At 35.0% G+C, this 26,616-nt stretch overlaps 2 protein-coding genes and 1 pseudogene across 2 annotated transcripts; 1 reads left to right on the forward strand and 2 right to left on the reverse strand.

The window, feature by feature from the left end:
• Positions 1-3,120: 3,120 nt before the first annotated feature.
• LOC131426701 (proton-associated sugar transporter A-like) lies at positions 3,121-6,152 on the forward strand. Its single transcript, XM_058589625.1, has 4 exons — positions 3,121-3,885; positions 4,204-5,389; positions 5,449-5,754; positions 5,817-6,152. The coding sequence occupies exons 1-4, from the start codon at positions 3,671-3,673 to the stop codon at positions 6,045-6,047; spliced, it is 1,938 nt and encodes a 645-aa protein (XP_058445608.1). The 5' UTR covers positions 3,121-3,670; the 3' UTR covers positions 6,048-6,152.
• A 9-nt stretch (positions 6,153-6,161) lies between these two features.
• On the reverse strand, positions 6,162-12,662 carry LOC131426702 (tetratricopeptide repeat protein 21B-like). Its single transcript, XM_058589626.1, has 5 exons — positions 9,478-12,662; positions 8,198-8,899; positions 7,946-8,143; positions 7,325-7,565; positions 6,162-7,270 (listed from the first exon to the last, which is right to left on the reverse strand). Exons 1-5 carry the CDS (start codon positions 11,268-11,270, stop codon positions 6,212-6,214), a joined length of 3,993 nt encoding a protein of 1,330 aa, XP_058445609.1. The 5' UTR covers positions 11,271-12,662; the 3' UTR covers positions 6,162-6,211.
• A 1,514-nt stretch (positions 12,663-14,176) lies between these two features.
• LOC131428710 (aminopeptidase N-like) lies at positions 14,177-19,261 on the reverse strand (annotated as a pseudogene).
• Between the last annotated feature and the right edge of the window lie 7,355 nt (positions 19,262-26,616).

Below are 26,616 nucleotides of genomic sequence, written 5' to 3' on the forward strand. Positions count from 1 at the left end.
ACGGATTTCGAAAGTCCTTAAACTTGCACTTGAAAATAGCGCGTGCATTACATTGCTGCTGCTGAAATCATATCACCAAAAACAAACCAGCATAACAAATTAGAACTTTAAATATAGAATTATTAATGCAAGGGAGCATCAATATTGAACGTTAGGTATTATTGTGAATTTAACGTACTGTCAAAAAGATCCGGTAAAGTAAAAGTGATGGTATTTTGCTTGAAATATTCAACGGCACAACAGTGATAATTTTTATCTTGTTCTAGTATTAATACCCTAGTTATAACAACATTGATAAAACATCATTTAAAGGCAACAAAATTGCGTTTAATGCGTACCACGTCACTGTTTCTGCATTATGAACAAAATTATCTACAAAACATATACCAAATACAAGTGTAGGCTCTTTCCTTGTTAAGCGTAAATGCTGCAGAATCAGCGAGTTAATTAATTCCCTTGAGACCTACGTACTATAATATCGTCCCTACCGTAGCAACAGTAAATTGTGGGCGACGTAGCATCTCAATCAATATGAGGATCACAATTTAATAAGAACATTAGGTTCCGATACCAACTATGTCATACTTGACTCGTAATACACACACAATTTTACTTTAAACACTCAATTTTACAAAATCAAATTACGTTTAACGTACTTCAAAATGCTAACCATTAGCCCGATGCTTCTAAATTTTAACGAACAGATTTTTGAGCCTGTATTGACATTGTTACTGCGGCAGTAGTAAGCACCCTTTTTTACCGTGTTGAGAAGATACATTGTTAACACTTAGCCTCAGAGCAAAGTCCTGAAAAACCAAATGATCCCACTATACGTAACTGTAGCGGAACGAAATCAATTATATTTTGTCAGACTTTGCCAATGATGATTCTGGTGGTCGAGCTTCGGACATGTTATCTTTTTGTATCAGTATAACTTACCACTAGAGAACAGTATATTTAGGTTGTAAAGCTATAGAACATTTGTATACGTTGTTTGTAGCACGACATTGTTTTGTACAGCTTAATTTACTACTGATATAACAGTTTTCTTAAATTTGATGCAATAGAGTTTTTCACACAAAAACGAGTAGATAAAAATATTTATACAAGTAGTTTAAGAAAATAATTACGGATTCAAATCACAGGGTGTGATAAAAAAATTCCTGCTAGTCAAAATAAAATGTTTTCTGCGAACAATAGAGCAATTCCAGAAATTAGCAGTAGGAAAAGTGGCAAGATCAAAATCGAGTTTTTTCAATTTTATCGAAACTTAGCACACATTATTAGAAAGGCAAACGATTTGTTTTGCACGGATGGAGAGACCGCTTCAAATCACGATGGATTATTAAAAAAGGCGCATATATATTTTTATATGCACTTTCTTCAAATCGTGATAACTCGGAAACTGTACATTGTACAAAACTAGTTCCGTTACAAAAACAATTCAAAATTAAATGGATAAATTTTTTTCAATCTGGCGGCTTTTGAAAAATTGGCGTCCGATTTATTGGTAGATGTCATCAATTCTTGGAAAAGAATCATCTGAAAGCAAAGAACAAAATAGTTTCATATTTTGTATCGAATTGGCTCTGGCCGGCACTACAATGAAACTATACCTTTCTAATTTCCGACCTATATTTTTGCACTCTTCATTATTTATAACTTATTAAAATATCATTGCATATGTTTGGTTTTTAGCAAGGACCATGGAGTGAAACATGTTGATAAGTGTAATAGTTTGGAATACGAGTAACACCTACACGGAGAACCCGCAACTAATAATCTTTACTCTGTAATTTCGGAAGCGGAAGTCGGATTCTGATGAAATTCAGGAATTCAATATGGAACTATAAGACCTTTCACTTTAACCTGAGTTCGAGCAAATCGGTCAAACCATCGCTGAGAAAAGTATAAGTAAAATCCATTTTTGAATATATATAATCACTATTTCCGGTACTTCCGGAATCGAAAAACTGGAACCAGGATGGTTGTCTACTGATAATAACTACCAATTGGAGTAGTTTCGAGGCCAGACTAGAAATAGATTTACGTTGCCGTTTTGAGTGACGGTATGAAATTTTTAACACACTTTTTCCTATAACATAACATAAAACATTTGCGAGGAAAAAAATTCGGTTTTGAGTAATATTTTTCGTAATAATTCAAGTTTTGCATTGTTTGATTCCCAAGGCTCATGTCTACAAGGATAAACCAGCAACGATTGACGCACTGGAAGCCAATATTGAAGCGTTTATTCGTGAAATACCGATCGATATGTTGGAGATAGTGTGTCAAAATTGAATCTCGCGCATGGGCCATATAAAGCGGAGTCACGGCCAAAATTTCTTCAAACATTAAATTATATTATTCGTTTTATCGATTTCAATAAAGATTTTCAAGCAAACAATCATCAATTTTCATTTTTTTGTTTTTCATATCAAATCCTATACCTCTTAAAAATCACCCTTCTAACATTTCTGCACTTCTTACAGTTATCTTGCATGGGCGTGACCATTAATGATATAGATCATTTCATGCTTTAAGCCAGCTTAGAATGCACATTGAGTATGATCTACTACTCCTAAGTATTGTACATGCGATTCAATATGGAATTTCAGCTGGCGATCAATCAAACTATGTTTGATATTGTAACAGTTACGGCACAACTCCTATGCGGTTCTGTAGATGAATTGAAAACGATTGAAAATCGATATTTATGATCGAAAAACAAATGTAATATTGCGAATCAAAGTCTAGTCAAAACTACGAATATGGCTGCGCAAAAAAAAAAATAAACAAGCTAAACTTATCGGTCCCATTATGAAACAAATTGTCTTTGAGTCTAGTCAAAACTACGAATATGGCTGCGCAAAAAAAAAATAAACAAGCTAAACTTATCGGTCCCATTATGAAACAAATTGTCTTTGATTCTTTTATTAATTTTGCATTTGTATATCAAAAAAGTAATAGAACCAACTAAAAATTTCGATAACAATACTATTGGTGATAACAAAATGCACAACCCTATAAGTAACAGTACTAAAAGAGACTCAGCACATTGTGTTGAAATAGAGAGAAGAGCAGGTTTCGGTGCTTATATGTACAAGTTCTGTTTCAAAGCAGAGAAAAAACATTTGAATTTCAGCTCGTGCCCGGTGAAGTCGTCGAGCGTTTGTAGAATTTAGTTTAGGTTATTCAGTGATTTCAGTAAGTAGGGAGACATAACTGAAAAAACTCCATATGCACTTAATAGCAATCGAAAACATACATAAAATTATTGATGAAAAACTACCGTTAATGCGTTTAATGTTAATGTTCAAGAAAAAAGAATAGTGTCCCTAATTTAATTAGTGAACATAGAAGTTGTCTTATTCAAATATAAATTTGATAATGCTAAAAATAATACAAAATTAAACCTGATAACATTATTTAAAATTGTACTTGCAATAGCGATATTGCATAAAAATCTTGCTATGGTTAATTGACTAGGTTCAATCGCACAAGAAATGAAAGTTTATAAGAAACACACCAACAGAATTAGAATCGTAGAGGTTCACGAAATACTCTTCATAACGAGCAAGTCTTTGATAAGTCTATCGGTATGTGATAAATATCCAAGCTACGAATAGAAAAGCCAAGGAGTTATCGTGCAATACTTTTAAACTGAAAAATGGAAAAGTTGCACGATTATCAAGGATTGACGGGAAGATTTCATGAATGGAAGGATACGATACGCGCGAAACATGCTGAATGGAGAGAAGAGCGGTCTGCTGGTCTTGCTCAGTATATACGAAACATCATTAAGCCACCGAATCAACAACAGGCAAATTTAAACCCAGACGCCCAATGGAATGAGGGGATCGTGGATTTTTCGCATATATATCGGTATGTAGGATTCAATTTGATTGAATATATGAAACTCGTATAAAAGGATTTCGTTACATATGCGGAGATGCAAACTCAGTATATTCACGGTATGCTAGAAAACAGACAATTTTTCAATTCACGTTAGATAATATTGCGAAGGAATGTGATGATATGCACAAGATAATTGAAATTTAATAGCATGTGCTCTACAATTCACTGCTAAGGCATGAAAACTATTGATGTAATTGTACGAATTTCTGTTGTTAAATATCAAACAAAAGTAACACAGTTTACTTCAAAAGGAAAATAATACCGATTGCTTTCTTATAATTTCAGTAAAAAAACCCGCTTGGAGCTTATTCGAGTTTCAGCAGCTGTTATGGGCATAGAATTTTCATACGCTGCTGAAACTGCATTTGTTTCACCAACACTGTTAAAAATTGGAGTACAACATCGCCATATGACCTTAGTATGGTGTTTATCACCATTAGTAGGGTTCTTCCTAACGCCAGTACTTGGCTCATTGAGTGATCGATGCAAGAGTAACTTTGGAAGACGCAGACCTTTCATATGGTTCTTATCATTAGGAGTACTGTTGGGATTGCTGCTTGTTCCAAATGGAGAAGATCTTGGGTATGCATTTGGAGACATGGAACATACTGTAAATCAAACACTTCAGACAATTCAAAACGTCTTACCCCATCGGTCAACTGCTCAAGCAACGGTTTATCAAAGCACCATTAATTCAGCTGGAACAAATACCCAACCAAGCCATCCATGGGGAATATTTTTTACGATTCTTGGTACAGTATTACTAGATTTTGATGCAGATGCTTGTCAAAGTCCTTCAAGAGCATATTTACTGGATGTCACCATCCCTGAGGATCATGCTCGTGGATTATCAACCTTCACAGTAATGGCCGGGTTAGGTGGATTTATGGGCTACTCATTAGGAGGAATAAACTGGGATGCTACAGTGTTGGGAAAAGCTTTTGGAGGACACGTGAGAGCAGTATTTTCGTTGATTACAATCATATTTATTGTCTGTGTAGGTTGCACCATTACTAGTTTCAGTGAGATACCGTTAGATTTATTAGAAGAAGAAAATGAAAAACAGAATTTATTGCACCTAAAAAAGTCAAGTCGCGAAGAAGATTCACTGGATAACACAGAAACAATGAACTATGGTTCAGTGGGAGAAAAACGAGATGATCTAAATCTCAACAATACCAAATTATCTACAAACATTTCCCTGAATCAAGATTACGTATCACTACCTGGAGAAAATTGCGCTGAAACGTCTTTCACAAACATTGGTACTGCATTGGATAATGGAACAAACAATGAAGAAGCCAAGGACGACACGATAACTCTCGAAACATATCTAAGATCAATAGTTTTCATGCCTCATTCTTTGCGTATGGTATGTCTTACTAATCTGTTCTGTTGGATGGCACATGTCTGTTACTCACTGTACTTTACCGATTTTGTTGGAGAATCTGTTTTTATTGGCAATCCAAAGGTATTTGGTTACTGAAACTGAAACGCTTTTTTTAACTTACACTTTAAATTTCGTTCAAGGCACTTGAGGGTTCCGAGGAATATTTGCGTTATGAAGCAGGCGTGAGATTTGGATGCTGGGGTATGGCCATGTACTCTCTGTCGTGTGCGTGTTACTCCTTGATCATCGAAAAACTCATAAAAAGGTTCAAAGCTCGTAAAGTTTATGTAGGCGGCTTACTTTTCTACTGCGCCGGAATGACGTTGATGTCTTTGACGAAACATCGAGTTGGAGTCATTATTTTTAGTTGGACTGCTGGTGTAATGTACTCAACTCTCTTTACCATGCCCTATTTGTTGGTAGCCCATTATCATTCGGAGGGTATCGTAAGTTATAAGATTTGACAAATAACATTTAACAAGTTAAATAATCATAGTTTATTATTCAGTTTACGGTCAACACGTCCGAGGATGATAAACAGGCCAAGTGTGTTCGAGGACTTGGAACTGATATAGCTATTGTTAGTAGCATGGTATTCTTAGCTCAGTTTATACTTTCGATATGTATGGGTTCCATTGTGTCATGGAGTGGGACAACTACTGCCGTTTGTAGTGTGGCAGCATTTTTAAGTTTCTGTGGGGCAATTTCTGCCACTCAAGTTATATATCTTGATTTGTAATGAAAAGTTATTTCGGATGAAACAATAAATACAATCGTAGAAAGCTACTATCATTAATAAATATAATATATATCAATATGAATAAAGTTACATTATAAATACAAACAGGACTACAATTGTATCACTCCTTTATTTTTAAATCGTGGTTTACAATGAGTGAATATTCAATGTTTTAAGTTATTTCTGCATTTATCGAGAATATTTTTCTTCATTGATGGATAATCCGTGTGAATTTTCAACACCTGTTGACAAACATCAATTGCATCTACGAACCGTTTTAGTTTCATGTAATTGAGCTCCAGTTTGTATGCTATGTTTGGTTTTGATCCACCACTGCATTTCCAGGCACTGTCATAATGTGTAATTGCAGATCGGTAATTCTGTTCTTTTTCCGATATTATTCCCTTTAGTTCGTACGCTTTAGTACAAGATTTATTGTGTTCTAACACACGTGTTAATAGTTCTGACGATAATTCAAATTTACTGACTTGTAAGTATAAATCAGCCAATAGCAACCAAGATTTCTCAAGGTAACCTGCTTCTTCAAAAGTCCAACAAGTTTTTGTTATTCTTTTCAGTTGATTTTTAGCTCGTTGCGATTGTTTCAGCATCACATGAGCTGATGCCATGCCATACACAGCTCCCACATGTTCCTTGTATTCTACCTGTGAAGCGATGGCTGTAAAATCTTGTAACGCCCGATCTATATTGCTCTTCTGACGGGAGGCAAGTAAAAGGAAATTTTGTAACAAACGATGATTCAGCGCTTCATTATCGATCACACCTGGCCGAGGTTTCAATTCTTTCAGCAATCTTTCAGCTGTTTTTAATGCCATCCCACGTGAATTTTTAATTTCTAAATCATCTGGCCCTATATCGATTACTCCTTCAGTGGGCAAATCACCGTCAGGGTTAAAACAAATTTCTATCATATTATATATAGCTTGTTGACCCCATTCAGGATCTTTACGACAATTGTTAAAATATCTTAGGGCACTATTTGGATTTCCACTATACCAATCATTAAGACCTTTGCAATAATTCAAACCAGCTTCTCCATCTGGTCGTAGACATACATTCTGTGCTCTATGGATAAATGGTTGAATGTCTTGAAGTGTTCCCGACCGTCGCATCACTTCTATCAATCTTGCTAGCGCAGTCCAATAGTTTGGTTGAGCTACTAAAAGTTGTGAAAAATGATAGGTTGCATTCTCGAAGTCCATCTAAAAATTAGGTTCAATGTCATTTTAACTATGTATGTTTGTATCATTACTTACCCGTCTAAATGATAAATCAGCCATCATTATAGAAGCTGTTTCATTATTCGGGTCATACTGTAAAATTTCATTGCACATAAATTGACATTGATCCATGTTGTTCGTCTGCATGTATGAACGAGCTAATGCAGCTAATAAATTCGTATCAGTAGGTGTTAGCTTCAATGCTTCTTTGTAGTGGTGAATAGCTTGCTCATTATCCCTTAGTGCAATTGCCTGCTCTGCCATCAAAACACAAATCCTACAAGAACAAAAATGTTTCCTTAACATTAACATCAAAAAGACTAGAGTTTAGTGTATATCTATCTGGTCCAAAGGAGTCATAATGCATAGTGAAAGAATAACTAATGCGTAAAAATTTTTTTATTGATTTTGACATATTTTTACGTTATTTGACTATAATTACTAATATCAAGTTTTCAATTTGATATGCAATAAAAATCACGAAGAAGCTACCACAGAGACTGGACACAAATCCGTAGCTGGCTACTTTTCGGGTTGTTTGTTTTGCCAATTAAACTACCCAAATTTAAAACTAGCTCAAGGCGACTATACATCTTAACAAGAATAAAACAAATCATGTAATATCTAGTGTTAAAGAATGCGATTATTGATACACACATAACCAAAATTTTATTTTGCTCATGCTGTACGAAGTTCGATTCCATCAGCATCCGTTTCAATAACTTGTATTGATTATCTCTGGCCTCTTTAAGAGTGTTCAGAGAAGATGGCAAATAGCCCGCTTTGTCACGTATCCTAGCCAGGAGCAATAATTGCTTTGTTCTATTTTGTAATCTTGTTATATCATCAGCTTCACTGTAAAGGAAAATAAATATGATAAAATGTTTTGTTCCATTTTGACACTATTACCTTTTAGATAATTCAATTTCATCTACCAGAATTTGTTCAGCATTGGAATATTGTTTTAGTTTTAGAAACAGTTCTGCTAGATCTAGTTTTAATGAAGAATTTCCAGGAGTTTCGATTACTTCCTGATAGTAAGAAATCGCTTTTTTGTATTGGTGTGTCTTAACATAAGCTCTGCCCAGTTTGCTAATCAATAAAATATCTCTTGAATTAAACTTATGAGCTTGCTTGTAGGCTTCAATTGCATCATCAGGCTCCTGTATGTACATATATGCGTCCCCTAACATCAAGTAACTCGACGGAACGGGATTAGAGGACACTAGCTCCTTGAAACATTGCGCGTACGCTAAACGATCTTTTTTGTGTTCCAAATAAAAGCGAGCCGTTTTAGTTTTTGCTCTAATATAATACGGCTCATTTGGAGAAACAGTTTCAAGTAAATCAACAGCTTTTTTGAAATTACCTAGCTGCATATAGAAATCAGCTAATGCTATTGCCACCCTGCCTTTTACGAATGTTGAAGAAAACTCGGCGGATACTATTTGCATGAGTTTCAAAGCCTCGGATTGTTGATTTAATAAAACATGCATGTTAATTACTTCTAAATACAGTGTCAGTAGATCCGTAATGTTGAGAGAATTTCTATTCGATTCACTATTGAAGGTATTCATTGGATTGTTGCCATTGTGATTTATAGGGGAAAGTCTTATAAAGCGCCCCTGCTAGCCAAAATGCCCCCTTTCCTTTCTTAAGCATTGAAGACTTTTCTGAACCAAAGTTTTATCACTAACACTATCTTTTCGTAGGATCTTTCTGCTATGCAAGTTTGGTGGTTGTCGTTTACAGGAAAGTATGAAAAAACTAAAAATTTCATTTGGCTGCTTTTCGATGTAAGGTTTTGCTTCGACTAAATAGATGTTTTATCCGCCATTTCGTTGACATACTGATTATCTCAAAACAGTAACTTTATGGACATTTCAAGAAGCATAATGCATCATTGTTGTGGGATAAAATGTCTTTTGTTGTGTGTCATGCCACTGATTTGTTGTGAGACATATTTTACGGCTGCTGGGGCATTATGTCTGAGGCGAGCGAAAAAAACTAAGAATGTGGCCGTTTTGGAAAATGTGTTTATATCAATCAATTCTCATCTTTTCTATTGGAGTCATTGATAATTATGATCCTTATCCGTATTGCGATGAAATACTTACATTCTCGAGGAAAATATATCAATACACTTGGAAATATCTCAATGTTTTCTTAAGGGGGGCATATTATAACACTTTACCCTACCGCATATACTCATTGCTGTAAGGAAGCTTTTCAAGCTGTCTTCATATAGTTGTTGATTCTTCAAAATAATACCCTGTAGTGAATGAAATATCGCATGGTCACGAACTTTGAAATCTATACTTAGGCAAATTTCCAAACATTGTGCTGCCTTGGTGTAGTGTTTCTGCTCTATATGTATTTGAGCAATAAGTAAATGGGCATCAGTATATGTTGCATCCAGCTCATTGACGATTCTATGAAGCGTTTCCATGGCTGCTAGCAAGTCTCCCGTAAGAAATTGAACCTTCGCAAGTAAGTATAAACCTTCCACAAATCCTGGACAAGCTTTTATAACGGCATCTAATATATTTGCACTATGACGAAGAGCAGGGTGGAATGTATCAGTAGATATCATTTCAGCATCTCGATCTGCTGGAGAGTATTTCAACCATTCCTTCACTAGTTCAAGTAAAAAATCGGGGTTCAGTTCCCTAAGATAATCTAGTCCGTAAGGCAGTGTACTCAAATTTCTAAAATGATATTCACTTGCTTCTATCAGGAACTGCATCGCTTTTTCTGGATCGTCTTGATGAATTTTAGATGATATTGATAAAAGTAAAGGCATTTTGTTTTCTCCTTGAATTTCAGAGAGAAATTCGATTTGTTGTAAGACTTGTTCTGATACTCCAGTATCCATTACTTGACATAAAGTCAATCCGCATAAAGCATATAAAGAGGTATTGTCTATTTTAGATGTAGTTTTAAACCATTTTGTGGCTTCTTTGTATTTCTGCATCAAAATGCATTGATATCCTAGCTCCGTTATATAATCAGGGTTAGTTGGGGCAATTTTGTGTGCTTTTTCTACAAAATGGTAAGTTTCAGATAAAATTGATTGCTTTCTTCCACAAATCCTCGAAAACAGTTGACCCATGCGCATAAAAATTAAACCATTAGCGGGCTCTACTTTTTCTATTGTCTTAAATAGGTACTGCAAAGCAGTAACACTACCTGCATAGTTTCCATCCTTGACTATTAACATCAATATTTTCACTTGAAGTGCTTCTAAATTACTTGGTTCAAAAGTGAGAACCATTGTCGCTGTTTCCATCGTATCATAATAATTCCAACTAGAAAGATGACATTTCATTTTTTCAACGAGTGGTATGTTCAAATTAGGGTAACGTACTGAAAGACAGTTCAAAACAGAGATAGCTTTTTCGAAATCATTGTTTCGCTGATGACACCGGACCTGGCCAATACTTGCATCAATATACATTCCATGTTCGACTGCTTCATTGAACAAAACAAGGATGACTGACGCTCTATTTTTGTTCAAGTACAATTCACACCATCCTATTAAAGCAGATATTTCAGGAATATTTGTGTTGATACGTTGAGCCTTCTCTAGATATTCCCGTGCTTTATCAATTTTTCCCGTTAGGAATAAGAATATGGACGCGTAATAAGCTGATAATGGTGTTAAACGCTTTCTTTCATGTTTTAAAGTATTGTCTAAATTAATAAGTTCTTCTTTATCAACCACACCGCATCGTTTGTGTGCATACAGTAGACTTAGGACGACAGCCAAACAAAAATCTTTATCGGCCAGCAATGGATTCAATTCACGGATACCCTCTTGTAGCTTAATGCCCTCAATAATCAACGCGACACCGTTGAAGAATCTAAAACTAGTATCATTTGGGTACTTTGTTATCGCTTCTATTACTACACGATGCATTATTCGAAACAATTTCGCTCGGCCGTAATATAATATTACACTTTTATAATCGTTTTCATCCATTTCTAAGCACTAAATCCAAACTGTAGATCTTAACAAACTTTAAAAAAGTGGAAACTATTGGCGTTTTCGTTTTTAATTTGCACTACACCGGTGCAGTGCTACACTGAGGCATGAATAAACGAACAAAACTGACGAAAACATAAACAGTAACCATTGACTACAATAAACGATTCCATTGCACAGAGCTACACCAAACTTTTGATGAGTGCTACACCAGTGGTATCGGTGCAGAAAAAGTGTAGCACTGGTGTAGTGCAATTGGCAAAAACGAACGGATTCAGTGCACCTTTCGCTACACCGGTGTAGTGCAATTTAAAAACGAAAACGACATATGATCTGAACCGTAAACATCAGAAAACACTATTCTCGCTGTTTGTTTATGGTTTATGTTGCTATTAGGGATGGGAAACTTATCGATATTTATCGATAATATCGATATGAAATTGAAATCGTTGACATCGATAATTTACAGCGTTGACAAAATATATCGATATTCAATATTACAGCCTTGGAACAAAGATGCCATTTATACAGATTTATCTGTGTCATACAGATTTCAACATGCCCATTAGAGATGATTGGGTTTAGGGTATTTATACCCGAACCCGAGCCCGTTGAATATTTGTCGGGTTCGGGTACAGAAAAAAAAATCTCGGGTTCGAGTCGGGTACGGGTAAAAGGTTCGGGTTATATAAATTCTTACCCGATCATTTCAATGCCCATACAAATTTAATCCGTAATACAGATTTTTTAACTTTTATGCAGATTTCAGCAGTTTCCACAAAAAATAAAAACGAACAATTCAAGTTTTGTCACCTGAGCATAGCAGAAGAATTGTGGACGAGACGAGATAAAAGTCTTCTAATCAATGACAACTCATAAATATCTTTTTATGATTGTACAGAAATTTGAAGATTAGAACTGAGTTATACTTATATAAATATTTGGAACATAGCGAAATTTGAACCGATATTCATTACTCATTGCGTTATGAAACTTTTTGAGATTAATAGTTGTATGACCTAATTTGAGGTTCATATTAAGCGCTGACATCTCATGTCAACTTATAAAGATAAAATTATAATTGTATATTATAAAATTCAATTCAATTTTATTGATTTTCGATCGTTGATAAAAATTACAAATACCAGAACTCATCGCTGCATTTTCTGCAGCGAGATATGAGGATATTCAGAGTGACGGTTCATTGAATTTCTCATTCTAAAACCATAATGTGTGGCAATAACATTAGTACATTGTGAAAAGTTCGCCTTGATTATCAATACAGATTTTGAATACGGGCTAATAAAGATTTTTTATGAAAATATCTGGCATCTCTGCCTCAAGCCAAAATCAAGAAAACTCAACAACAATACCCTTGTGGCAAATCATTGAACCTATATAGAACTGTGGCCAGGGATGCCAAGTCATTTTAAAAAAATCTGTTTCTGTCTCAAAAATTTATCTTTATTTGTCTGGGTCCAACTATATACAAGGAAATTTTGACCGGGCTTCATTTTCAGTGAGCAAAAAAAAAGGTCTCACCAACTATCGTATAGAGGACAAAACCGTTAAGAACTGGTAAGATCTGACAAAATCTTGGAAAATTTGTAAAATCTGGGAAAATTTGTAAAATCTGGCAAAAGATCTGGTTCGTTAGAGTGTCTGGCGAAGCAAGAAAAATCTGGCATTTGCCAGATAAATCTGACAACTTGGCAACGACAACTGTGGCAAATAATTAAAGCCTAGAACTCAAAACCCTAGTGACTATTTTGTGGTGAAAACGAACATCATAATATATTACATTATTCAGCTGATGTATCGATTATTTATACTTGTTGTGGCAACCCTGGATAGATGTTTCGTGATGAAAATAAGTATATTTCAGAATGGCGACGTAACATTTGCAGTTGTAAATAAACTTTCAGAAAGTCTAAGTCAGTTTGTATACTAATTCTATGTTCAGCTTCATTCTCATTTAAGGCCATTATTCAGTATGCGATACAAGAAAAATTGAAAATATCCTTCGATTGCAAGTTTACCGAAAAATACTACAATGAACATAAAAATCGATTTTTAGGTTGATCGGGATCATCTTTAAGCTTGTATTTACGAAACAATATAAATCAAGTTTTCCATAAATCAACATATACGTACAGAATACACAACGGCCGCTTACAGAAAAAGCGAGAAGCTAAACTAAACTGTAGTAAATGTGAGAACCTTATATTTCGTTTTTTAATTTTCCAACATTCACTATAAACACGAATTCCGGATGACTGCACTCGCTGAGAGTCAGTTCTCAAAAACAGAAATGATTTTTCTTTCGTCATGTGTTTAAATTACCAGGTTTCACTTGTCTACCTAAAAGCAAAGCCTTGGTATTACATTCCTGTAGCGGAATTTGACCTTCTGTTTCAACAGACTTCGTAGCCGATTCAGAGTGTACAGAACCCATGCATGGTTGGTGCTACGATTCTACTGACACTGCGAATCCTTCCAGGTCGGGGCTCGAACATACGACAACTGGTTTGTAAGACCAGTGCCCTATACATTAACCGCCAACCCGGGACGTCTACCTACTCCCTTTTATTTGTTGTTAGCAGCGATGACATAATCAGTGCTATATTGACGGATGAGTGTACTATACCCTAGAGTGCCTATAACCAGAGTGACGACAGCTGTTTGTTTGGAATGACAGATTTGTTCCAAACGAGCAAACGACCTGTCAAATATAATGCGAAACTAACGCGACTGCCAACATTACGGATGACATGTCACTCTGGTTGTATGCACTTTACTATACCCTATACATACTATGATTGTGTGCAGGGCGAAAATTCGGCCCCAGAGGAATTGCAACATTACGGGTCCCTATACATGAGAATGAACCCTCCGTGTATTTCTCAAACAAAACGCGACTCTCGCATTAATTGCACCTTAAGACCTTTCCGCACTCGGCCGGGGAAGCCCATCAGGCACGTTCTTTTCTCTTCGACTTTGACAGCGTGCTGTTTGTGCTTGTATTTGTATAACGGATATGGCCAAATTTGTAGATCGGTCGCAACGATACAGAAGGAAAGAATGTGATGCTTGTACATTTTAAATTGATGATTGTCAAGTAATTCAAGATTTTTTTTAATCAAACTGATTTCACGAGTACAACCTAAAGCTCTGACAAGAATTATTCGAAGATTTATATCCTCAGATGTCAAATACGTTTGCCTAGTCAGCTGCCACTCCTCAATCCCACTGTATCTGATAACAGTACATATTGAGAAAGAAAGCTTATTTTCCGGAACATCAAAGGGTGATGTTTTTTCTCTACAAATATAGCGTTGAAAATACGTCTGATCTTCAATGCACGTTGACACCCCTAATCGACACGCCCACTCTATCAAAAGAGACGTAATCATAGGATTATGGGATTGTTCAGGAGATATCGAAATATTTTTATACGTTTCAACTATCAGGTATTCTAAGAATTTCTGAAATAAATAAAAGATTAATAATTTAAAATAGTGGTAAGTTATTTACTCACCTCGAGATGACCGTAGTTTTGATGATCTTCCAAGGCGTTATATAAAAATTTAAGATTGTCTAATGCACTCTTCCAAGGTTGATAGTGATCATTATTTTTTCGGAGAAAAGAAATTACGTTGAATGCAATAGAATAGTCTAATAAACCAAGTCTAGCTAAATTTAGAGCGTCGTCAACTATAACGGTTAAGGTGCCGTAATGAAATGATTTGAAATTATCATTTAGAATTCTAGCCAATTTCACCCAATGAACTCGTTCGTAGTTTACTCTATAATACCCTAGAACAAACATTTAAAATACAATTAGTTCAAAATTGTTATCTTTATACAGCTTACCAATTCCACTTGGATTCACTATCACCCATGTGCTGTTTGTATTCAATTCACAACTTACTTCGATGGTAAGTGAGGCACTTGAATCCTTCAACCATAGTATCTTCTCAAAAAATGTCTGTTGGTTAATGTCGTTGGTGAATGTTACTGGAATTGTCCAAATTTGTTCTCCTATATCCTCTTCGAACGGAATCATTTTTTGATGCAAATTAAAACCACTATTATTATTTCGTTTTATTTCAATAATTGGGTATTTCTCCATTGTAGTCCAACTGAGTAGGAAATTGTTGAACGTTGCATCCGTATGACGTTTGATAATATTTAGAATACCTTTAATATCGACAGTTTCATTATTCATTCGTTGAATGATATAATTTCTTATAAATGCATCAAAAGTTGTTTCACCCAATGTATAATTCATCATACGCAAAAGACTGAGACCTTTAAATCTATTTAGTTCAAAATGTGCCTCATCTTGCCAATGAGTTGTAATAACATTTAACGCAGTGGTTCTTGTATTTATTTCTTCTTGCATAGCTCGCAGTTTGCCTTCTAATAAAAAATCATCTACGGAGTAAGTAGTATTGTTTATCTGCGGGAAAAATAATCTATATGGAATGTGTAACTTATAAAGCTTGAATCTTACATATTTTAGGGCGATTGTCTCTCAATATAATGGAATCGATTCGTGTAACCAGTACAACTCTTTGTTCTTGTAGTCTGCAAGGGTATGAATCCATAGTTTTGCCAATTCATTAGAAACAACTCGTAATAATATTCCATCCGTTGTGGGAAAGTAATTTAAATCAGTAATTAATCTTTTTCGCTAAAAAGGAAATGAAATCTATATATCTATATTTATATAAAAATGCAGAGCTCATTCTTTGTAATCGCATTGTTTTTACTCCCACCGGGTTCGTACATAAAAAAATGAGGAAAACTGGCCGCAAAAGGGGGAAAAATCCATAAAGTTGTTTTGTATGGATAATGGTGTATCAAAATCATTGTTTGCCAAATGACTCAATGACGGAATGCATATGACTGTTCTAGAATTACCGCTGTTGATAGAAGGAAAAGTTTTGATATCGTTTACCAGTTGATAATAAGTTATGTGTGATGGAGTTAGATGAATAATATTAGCCATCTTGGGTGTGAGTTTAACTTATCAGAACATGTTTTAATGAATCAATGAAAAGATTATGCTGTAGAAGCACTAACGAACCAAACAGATTTTCCTTGCATTTTGCTTTTGAATAATTTAGATTATACTAAGCGCAAATAATAAGTGGCAATAAGATATCAATCTTCAAGATGATTACCATAATGGATTTAAACTGCCATAGTTCATATTCTGCAAATAAAGTTCAAATTGGTAAGATAAACAACAAATTGAAATTTAAGCGTCGTCTCTTCAAGAAACCGCTTCCACTATATCAGAAAAATATCCACTTCATTAGAGCTCTGAAGTACGTGTGGCACTTTTTGGCAACTTGTACGTACAGAACAAGTTCTGAGAAAACTTTTTCTCTGCTTTAAAGCTGAGAAATCAACTGCTCCAAAGTTTGTTTTGTTGTGTCAGGCGAACATTCAAGCATGGATAATTCCTTACTGTTCAAAATGCTTTGTATGCTACTTAAGCCAAATCTATTTTTCACGAACTTTTGGTTACTTGGACAAAATACAAATCGGAAATTTATCCTACTCTACCGAATGAACACAACTCTGGCAGAGAAGCTTTTCAACAGTGTGTTAAGTTTATCAAAACAAACCAGAATGGTTAGCGAACGAATGTGTGTCGAGTTCTATTGATTGTAGGCAGACCATGTCAGCTTGGAGCGAAATCAATCTTCAGTTCAACAACGCCATCGCACGGCATCACATTCAACATATCATGTCAATTGTATGGGTTCCCGAAATAAAAGTAGCAGCCTACTTATAGTCAAAACAACAAAGTAACACAAATCAAACACATTTCTGACGGATCGAGCTTAAGCGAGTGATGACCGGCTATTAAATAAATATAGTAAACTTTGCGCGTGCTTAGTGGTTTAAACCGAAGTGCAATATCCATAGAGTAGTACATATATAGTGTAAAGTGTAAGCGGTTTAAATTAAACTGTTAAGCGGATATGGCTAAGAAATTGAAACTAAATATTGTACTTATTGAACAAACCAAAAAAAATCTAAATGTTTATTTTCGCGTCTAAGAATTAAAGTTTGTATGGGATTCAGTATGGGGTTGATTGACATGATTTTTTGATTGATTATTTTCTACGTACCTAGACAAAATCATTCCTTCTTTTATTTCACTGACGATGTTGTCTGTATTAGGAATTGTAACATATTTAATAATTCGATAGGGAAATTTCATGCCCATATATCCTTCGTATATGTTTATAACTTCTGCGAATTTGGAAACTATGCCTTTCATATAGTTGTCATATATATTCCTTGTGTATGCAATGAGGTGAACTTCTGGTGTTAGTTCGTACCGTTCTGGTGACATATCGGTTATAATGAAACCTATCTCGGATGCTCGAATCATTCCTGTAGTATTATACGTATCAACCACAAACTCATCTCTTTCCCTGAAATAAAATAATGTTTCAATTATCAACCGTCAATTTTATACACATAGATACTCATACATTAGCTCCGACATTTCTAAATTCATGCCAGATGCAGTATTCATATGAACTTTCCTTGCTATATTAATTTCAAATGGCGACCTATAGTTATAGTTTGTCATATTATCATTCATTATTCATCGTTTGGAAGAAATCGGGATTTGGCTAACATACCGAAAATTATGATCATCCATGCATGGGTATAACTTTCTTGCACTGTTAGGTTCCAATATGGTGGCCGCTAAATATCTAAAATGATAACAAAATCAATAGAACTATACCGTATTTATTACATCAATGCACATACTTATGAATCCCATTTCCATCTTTGTAATGAGTATAATATAAACCTTTTTCGTTAGTCATATTGCCTGTAAAATTCACTTTTACTATGTAATAAATATCTTTTTTCATTTCGGTCCCAAGATAGATAATCATTTTTTCATTTGATTCGTCGAATTCTAAATCTAGTATCTTTATTGTGACAAAGTCATCCGAGGGGAAAATTGGATGAAAATATTTTCTCCTTCCTGCACCATCATTAGTGAAAGTATTTACATTTTTATCACCGTTATTCCCATCGCTAGACATGGTTGAAAAATCCATTGAATTGTTCATTCTTTCAATTTTGTCATTGTTGATCGTGTCTCGTTTGTTCCTGATACGCGGTAATATATCCTCTTCGCTTAGATCCCAATCTAGATCCTCGTCAAAATCTAAGTTTGTTAATCGTATACTTTTTAAAACGGTTACATCATCTAATTTAATGTACAAATTTTTAACGTTAAGCTCTATTCTTTTATTATTATGCTTTTTTGATGTTACTGTAATCCAAACAATTCCATTATACGAGAAGGGTTTACTTGTTTCATTAAAAATAGGTTGAATAAAAAGCCTATAATGTTTCGGAATAACATGCTTTGGGATTCGCGATCGTTTGTCTATCAGATAGGCACGATGATTAAGAAAATCTTCCAACGTTATATTTGGTTTATGCTAGAATAACAATATATTCGAATGACTTTTTAAATATGAGTTTCAATCACTTACCTCGTATGCATACTTGGTACTAAAAAATTAGTGAAAGATATGAAAAAAATAAATATAAAAATCACCACTGCTATACTGATGCCACGACAGATAGATACAAAACATCCTCCTTTCCTCGAATATTCAATATTATTATCTTCTGGCGATGCAAAAGAAAATTTTTGAATGCCAGAAGTGTGATATTCGGAATGATCATTATAACTATACACTAATCTACGACTTTGGCCTGCTTTATTCATATCAGCTGAACACTTTGTCTTCTATGGTTATTCTTCCAACGGATAATACGATAAAGAAAAAAATTATAGCATTTTAAATTGACTCTTTGTGTATACTGATCACGATGAAGCATCTGCTCTCACCAAAATGTAAATCTCCACTGATACGGATAAGCAGCATCTCTGTTTATTAGCTCTACAATAAAAGTATTATAACTACTACCACTAGAGTACCTTAAAATACAATGCTGGTTAGTTTATTTAGCAACACCCACAAACTGCATCGACTTTCTTGTTCTGAAGTCACATCGAACACAGTGTAAAGACCCAACATATGCAGGAGTGAACGATCGAAACAAAATTTTTAGAAAAGAATCTTATCATAGTGTAGATATTATATTACGAATGTGTCAACGTATAAACTGCTGAATAGTTCATTGTTGATTGAAGCACGAGAAAACGTGTCATTTTGCTGTTGTTAATCACAATAGTTGGTGTAATAGTTTTAGTTTTTAAAACGAGACCTGGAGGACGGAGTGTCATACATTATTCGTATCAGTTCGTAACAAACTCAACCTGTCGGTATGTGTGAGTGTATGTATGTGTTGGTAGGTGTGTGTATGTATGTAACATTTTCGGGCACTCACTCTTCGCGGAAATTACTTAACCGAGTTTTGTTTTTGAAAAATGCTAATTTTAATATTGCGCCATATATCGTTTATTTATACCCGGCTTTAACATAATTTTGGTCGTTCGCCGGCTATTGCGCCATCGTGCAGGTCTAGCCGAAAATTTTAAGTTCGCAGATTTCTTCCCCTTTTGTGAAATAGTTGTCATATTGCTAAATATTGTTACCACGAATATTTCTTATAAAAGTATTTATTTTATTTCATTACTTTGTTCTGTTGAAAAGCATTAACAATCTTATTTTTGTCGCGTTTCCTTGCGCGAGTAACTTGCATACAAGTTATTTTTGCTTGTATTTGCTAGCGCATTTAACTCAGGTGCCTGCATTTCCCTGCATTATGAATTCACAACTGGCTAAAAGAAAAAGATGTTTACTAACAAAATCAGTTATAGTTTGTGAAGTAGTGCATATATTATATCACAGTATATAATATACTTTACAATAATTTTGTTATGTTACTATAGAGGCCGCTATAGTCCGATTCTTCTATGTACAGAAATTTTGCTTCCTATTAGATCATTTAATTTCACTTAGTAGATTGAAAGTAACCATGATAGGGGCGTCTTTTGGACTTAATAATCACTTATCACCAGAAATTGATTAAATTATTCGCACTTAATCGATAAAAATGATTGGTTTTGTGAAGATTGTAAACTAATCAAAAGATCTGCGTGAAGCTCGATAAGAGCCATCTATTTGCGAATAGCTGCCCTCAGTTGGATAACACTCACCACGGCTATCTGGTGGTGAATTTTTGGCAGATTGATTTGTAGACCGCGACTGCTGCCATCTATTACTGAAATAGCTTTCATTAAAGAGCTGAACTGCCATCTGGTGAAAATTATAATACACATTATCCATCGATAGAACCAAAACGTCACATACGAACTATATATATAGGAAAAGTTGCTACTTGATTGTAGATGATTAATACGCAAGCTTGCCGTAAGATCGTCGTTCACTGATGCGTCGCATCCCTAGTGCTTCTACCACCTGGCGCCGATGGCACGGTTCCAATAGGCCCGCATAGAGTGGTAGTGTCAGATCAATGTTATATTAAAAATATAGCAATAGAATGATAAATTGCTGGACGTTAAAAGGTTCAAATGACACCAACTGTCAATATTTAAGTTGGTAAAATATTTTTTAAATTTTTTCCTCGAGTAGTTTTTGGAACGGTTTTTAGCAGTTTCAAACAATTTTTAGAGCAGATTTCGAGAAATTTCAGGGTAATTTCAGGTAACGCAGTGTAGTTTTCTGGAGTAGTTTTTAGGGCAAATTTAAAGAGCGGATTTGAGCAGTTTTTAGCAGTTTCAAACAATTTTTAGAGCAGATTTCGAGAAATTTCAGGGTAATTTCAGGTAACGCAGTGTAGTTTTCTGGAGTAGTTTTTAGGGCAAATTTAAAGAGCGGATTTGAGCAGATCTTAGAGCAATTTTTGGAGAAGTTTGTAGAGTAGATTTTAGGGCGGTATTGGAACAATTTTTTCAACGCTTTTTAGAACAGTTTTTAGGTTTCTATTGCTGTGTGAATGGGCTAAATTTTAATCATTTAGATTACTTGATTTATATATAATTCCCACAAACGAATTAAATACTAATGGATTTCGACTTCCGAGATGTAGATAATAGAATTATTTTACTATTTTATAATCAAACTAGCTGACCCGTCGAACTTCGTCTCGACCAAAATAGTTTTCTTGAATTCTCTGTGAACTTTTCAAATGGTCGTAACTTTGTTTATCTTCTCTTCTGTTGAATACGAAGCCATTCATAAGTTTACAGGATCGAAATAATGGTTTCTCTTATTCAAATTGATTTCGCGAATTATCAATGACTGCCCTCGTGACTGGGTCGTCATTGCATTTGCAGACGCAATAGGACTCACCGCTAGTTTAATACCATAACACTCGTAGTCGTAGTGAATCGATGTTACGCAGCGTGTCGGATCAATGTTATATTTTAAAAAATATAGCAATAGAATGATAAATTGCTGGACGTTAAAAGGTTCAAATGACAGTGGCATACAATATACTGTTCATTACCTTGACAATGAACAATCCCACATATGATGTAATTCATTAAGACTTATTTTGTCAAATGACGGAAAATTCCATTAGTAATGACTTAATGCTGGATGAGCCTTTATGTGTAAAAATTTATGTGTAAGAAAAGCTGATGCGTGCTCAGTCATGGCTCAGTCGATTAATGGACGTACCAATGCGATCCAATGATTCTCGGATCAAGTCGCCGCTCTCACCATTTAGTAGTTTTCTTTTATTTCATTGAATTCCATATACATGTTCTTGAACGAACGTATATTTACGTGAAATGCGACGCTCCATTTATTATGTACATCTTATAAGATGTAAAATCACAAGGTTTTTTTCGAAGTGTGTAAGGCATTCGCATCAAAATTAGTCAAGCAACAACATCATTTGGACCGAATACTCACCCTACATCCAAAGGAATCCAAACGATCCAGAGACCAGAGAATCAATGTGCAAAGAGTGCAATACTTCTGTTACAGTGAAGCGAAAATAAGCAGTCAGTGTGTACTGTAGTACTCGTATTATTATTTGTGCCAATGTATTGTGAACAGGAATAGCAGATCTCATAAACAATGGGTATTTAAGGTATCAGTATACAGACTCTTCTCGATAGATTCGTAGCAATGCGGAAAAAAGTTTAAGTCATAGAACGAATCTTAAGTTAAAATTAAAAAACAATTCTGACTGTCTTCTTTTGAATGTGTTCAGTAATTGCGTTAAAAAATCCAATTTTTTTTAACACATTGCATGTGACCGAATTGACGTGGAATTGGTAGCTGTTACTGATATTCACTACCTGCTCCTCCGGCTATTGAAAATATAAGCACGAGTTTCTTATTGGAACATTAAGACAATGTTTAAGAGGAATATATTTACGATGTGTGCATACACTTATGGTATGGTTATGAGACTCTGCATCTCTGCACTCATGGCAATGAAACTGGAGGCCCGCATTGATATCAGTTTCCTCCTGATCTGTCAAGTTTTCGATGTTCTTCACAAACACCAACCAAATCTTATTCCATTACAGGAATCGTATTTGACAGTAGTATCTAATTAGCACTCATAATACGCGCCTTAATAAATTAATTCACGTGAAAGATAAATTGTTTATTTTTACGTTAAACCTTGCACAGTACAGCAGTCCATTAATCAATTCGTTTCACAATTTGCTGATTTGTTGACTGGTATACGATATTAGATTTTTTTCTCCTACCGACAATGGGTATTACAATACAACATTTATTTGGTTAGTATTACGCAATTATGTCATTTGTTCAATTATGTTGATACACCTTCTAGAACAGTCATTCCGTCATTGAGTCATATGATAAACAATAATTTTGACACCCAATTAAGCACGTGGGCTCGAAATGACGAATAACTCGTAGCGCGCCAAACGATTTTTTCAACGATCTAGTATTCTTCTCTTCGACGGTCAAACACTTATGCAACTCGTTGCGCGCCAAATATCAATCGTAGATCTAGCAAGCATTGGTGACTTTTTCAACGCAAAATTCCATTGTCCATACAAAATAATTTTTTGGCTTTTCACATATTTCCGGCAAATTTAAGAAGGCTATGTGAAAATATGAGAATGGTATTTTTTCGTGTTTTGGAAAAATGCTAATATTAATATTGCGCCATCGTGCAGGTCTAGCCGAAAATTTTGAGTACGCAGATTTCTTTCCCCAACCTTTGAGAAGGCTATGTGAAAATATGAGAATGGTATTTTTTCGTGTTTTTGGAAAATGCTAATATTAATATTGCGCCATCGTGCAGGTCTAGCCGAAAATTCTCAGTACGCAGATTTCTTTCCCCAACCTTTGAGAAGGCTATGTGAAAATATGAGAATGGTATTTTTTCGTGTTTTGGAAAAATGCTAATATTAATATTGCGCCATCGTGCAGGTCTAGCCGAAAATTTTGAGTACGCAGATTTCTTTCCCCAACCTTTTAAAAGGCTATGTGAAAATATGAGAATGGTATTTTTTCGTGTTTTTGGAAAATGCTAATATTAATATTGCTCCATCGTGCAGGTCTTGCCGAAAATTCTGAGTCTCATATTTCTTTCCCCAACCTTTGAGAAGGCAATGTGAAAATATGAGAATGGTATTTTTTCGTGTTTTTGAAAAATGCTAATATTAATGTTGCGCCATCGTGCAGGTCTAGCCGAAAATTCTGAGTCACAGATTTCTTTCCCCAACCTTTGAGAAGGCTATGTGAAAATATGAGAATGGTATTTTTCGTGTTTTTGGAAAATGCTTATATTAATATTGCGCCATCGTGCAGGTCTAGCCGAAAATTCTGAGTCACAGATTTCTTTCACCAACCTTTGAGAAGGCTATGTGAAAATATGAGAATGATAATTTTTCGTGTTTTTGAAAAATGCTAATATTAATATTGCGCCATCGTGCAGGTCTAGCCGAAAATTCTGAGTCTCAGATTTCTTTCCCCAACCTTTGAGAAGGCAATGTAAAAATATGAGAATGGTATTTTTTCGTGTTTTTGGAAAATGCTTATATTAATATTGCGCCATCGTGCAGGTCTAGCCGAAAATTCTGAGGACGCAGATTTTTTTTCCCCAACCTTTGAGAAGGCTATGTGAAAATATGAGAATGGTATTTTTTCGTGTTTTTGAAAAATGCTAATATTAATATTGCGCCATCGTGCAGGTCTAGCCGAAAATTCTGAGTACGCAGATTTCTTTCCCCAACCTTAGAGAAAGTTATGTGAAAATATGAGAATGGTATTTTTTCGTGTTTTTGAGAAATGCTTATATTAATATTGCGCCATCGTGCAGGTCTAGCCGAAAATTCTGAGTACGCAGATATTTTTTCCCCAACCTTTGAGAAGGCTATGTGAAAGTATGAGAGTGGTATTTTTTCGTGTTTTTTGAAAAATGCTAATATTAATATTGCGCCATCGTGCAGGTCTAGCCGAAAATTCTGAACACGCAGATTTCTTTCCTCAACCTTTGAGAAGGCTATGTGAAAATATGAGAATGATAATTTTTCGTGTTTTTGAAAAATGCTAATATTAATATTGCGCCATCGTGCAGGTCTAGCCGAAAATTCTGAGTCTCAGATTTCTTTCCCCAACCTTTGAGAAGGCAATGTAAAAATATGAGAATGGTATTTTTTCGTGTTTTTGGAAAATGCTTATATTAATATTGCGCCATCGTGCAGGTCTAGCCGAAAATTCTGAGGACGCAGATTTTTTTTCCCCAACCTTTGAGAAGGCTATGTGAAAATATGAGAATGGTATTTTTTCGTGTTTTTGAAAAATGCTAATATTAATATTGCGCCATCGTGCAGGTCTAGCCGAAAATTCTGAGTACGCAGATTTTTTTCCCCAACCTTTGAGAAGGCTATGTGAAAATATGAGAATGGTATTTTTTCGTGTTTTTGAAAAATGCTAATATTAATATTGCGCCATCGTGCAGGTCTAGCCGAAAATTCTGAGTACGCAGATTTCTTTCCCCAACCTTAGAGAAAGTTATGTGAAAATATGAGAATGGTATTTTTTCGTGTTTTTGAGAAATGCTTATATTAATATTGCGCCATCGTGCAGGTCTAGCCGAAAATTCTGAGTACGCAGATATTTTTTCCCCAACCTTTGAGAAGGCTATGTGAAAGTATGAGAGTGGTATTTTTTCGTGTTTTTTGAAAAATGCTAATATTAATATTGCGCCATCGTGCAGGTCTAGCCGAAAATTCTGAGTACGCAGATATTTTTTCCCCAACCTTTGAGAAGGCTATGTGAAAGTATGAGAGTGGTATTTTTTCGTGTTTTTTGAAAAATGCTAATATTAATATTGCGCCATCGTGCAGGTCTAGCCGATAATTCTGAGGACGCAGATTTTGTTTCCCCAACCTTTGAGAAGGCTATGTGAAAATATGAGAATGGTATTTTTTCGTGTTTTTGAAAAATGCTAATATTAATATTGCGCCATCGTGCAGGTCTAGCCGAAAATTCTGAGTACGCAGATTTCTTTCCCCAACCTTTGAGAAGGCTATGTGAAAGTATGAGAGTGGTATTTTTTCGTGGTTTTTGAAAAATGCTAATATTAATATTGCGCCATCGTGCAGGTCTAGCCGATAATTCTGAGGACGCAGATTTTTTTTTCCCAACCTTTGAGAAGGCTATGTGAAAATATGAGAATGGTATTTTTTCGTGTTTTTGAAAAATGCTTATATTAATATTGCGCCATCGTGCAGGTCTAGCCGAAAATTCTGAGTACGCAGATTTCTTTCCCCAACCTTTGAGAAAGTTATGTGAAAATATGAGAATGGTATTTTTTCGTGTTTTTTGAAAAATGCTAATATTAATATTGCGCCATCGTGCAGGTCTAGCCGATAATTCTGAGGACGCAGATTTTGTTTCCCCAACCTTTGAGAAGGCTATGTGAAAATATGAGAATGGTATTTTTTCGTGTTTTTGAAAAATGCTAATATTAATATTGCGCCATCGTGCAGGTCTAGCCGAAAATTCTGAGTACGCAGATATTTTTTCCCCAACCTTTGAGAAGGCTATGTGAAAGTATGAGAGTGGTATTTTTTCGTGTTTTTTGAAAAATGCTAATATTAATATTGCGCCATCGTGCAGGTCTAGCCGATAATTCTGAGGACGCAGATTTTTTTTCCCCAACCTTTGAGAAGGCTATGTGAAAATATGAGAATGGTATTTTTTCGTGTTTTTGAAAAATGCTTATATTAATATTGCGCCATCGTGCAGGTCTAGCCGAAAATTCTGAGTACGCAGATTTCTTTCCCCAACCTTTGAGAAGGCTATGTGAAAGTATGAGAGTGGTATTTTTTCGTGTTTTTTGAAAAATGCTA

Source organism: Malaya genurostris, chromosome 1 (genome assembly GCF_030247185.1).
Source record: "Malaya genurostris strain Urasoe2022 chromosome 1, Malgen_1.1, whole genome shotgun sequence".
Lineage (NCBI taxonomy): Eukaryota > Metazoa > Arthropoda > Insecta > Diptera > Culicidae > Malaya > Malaya genurostris.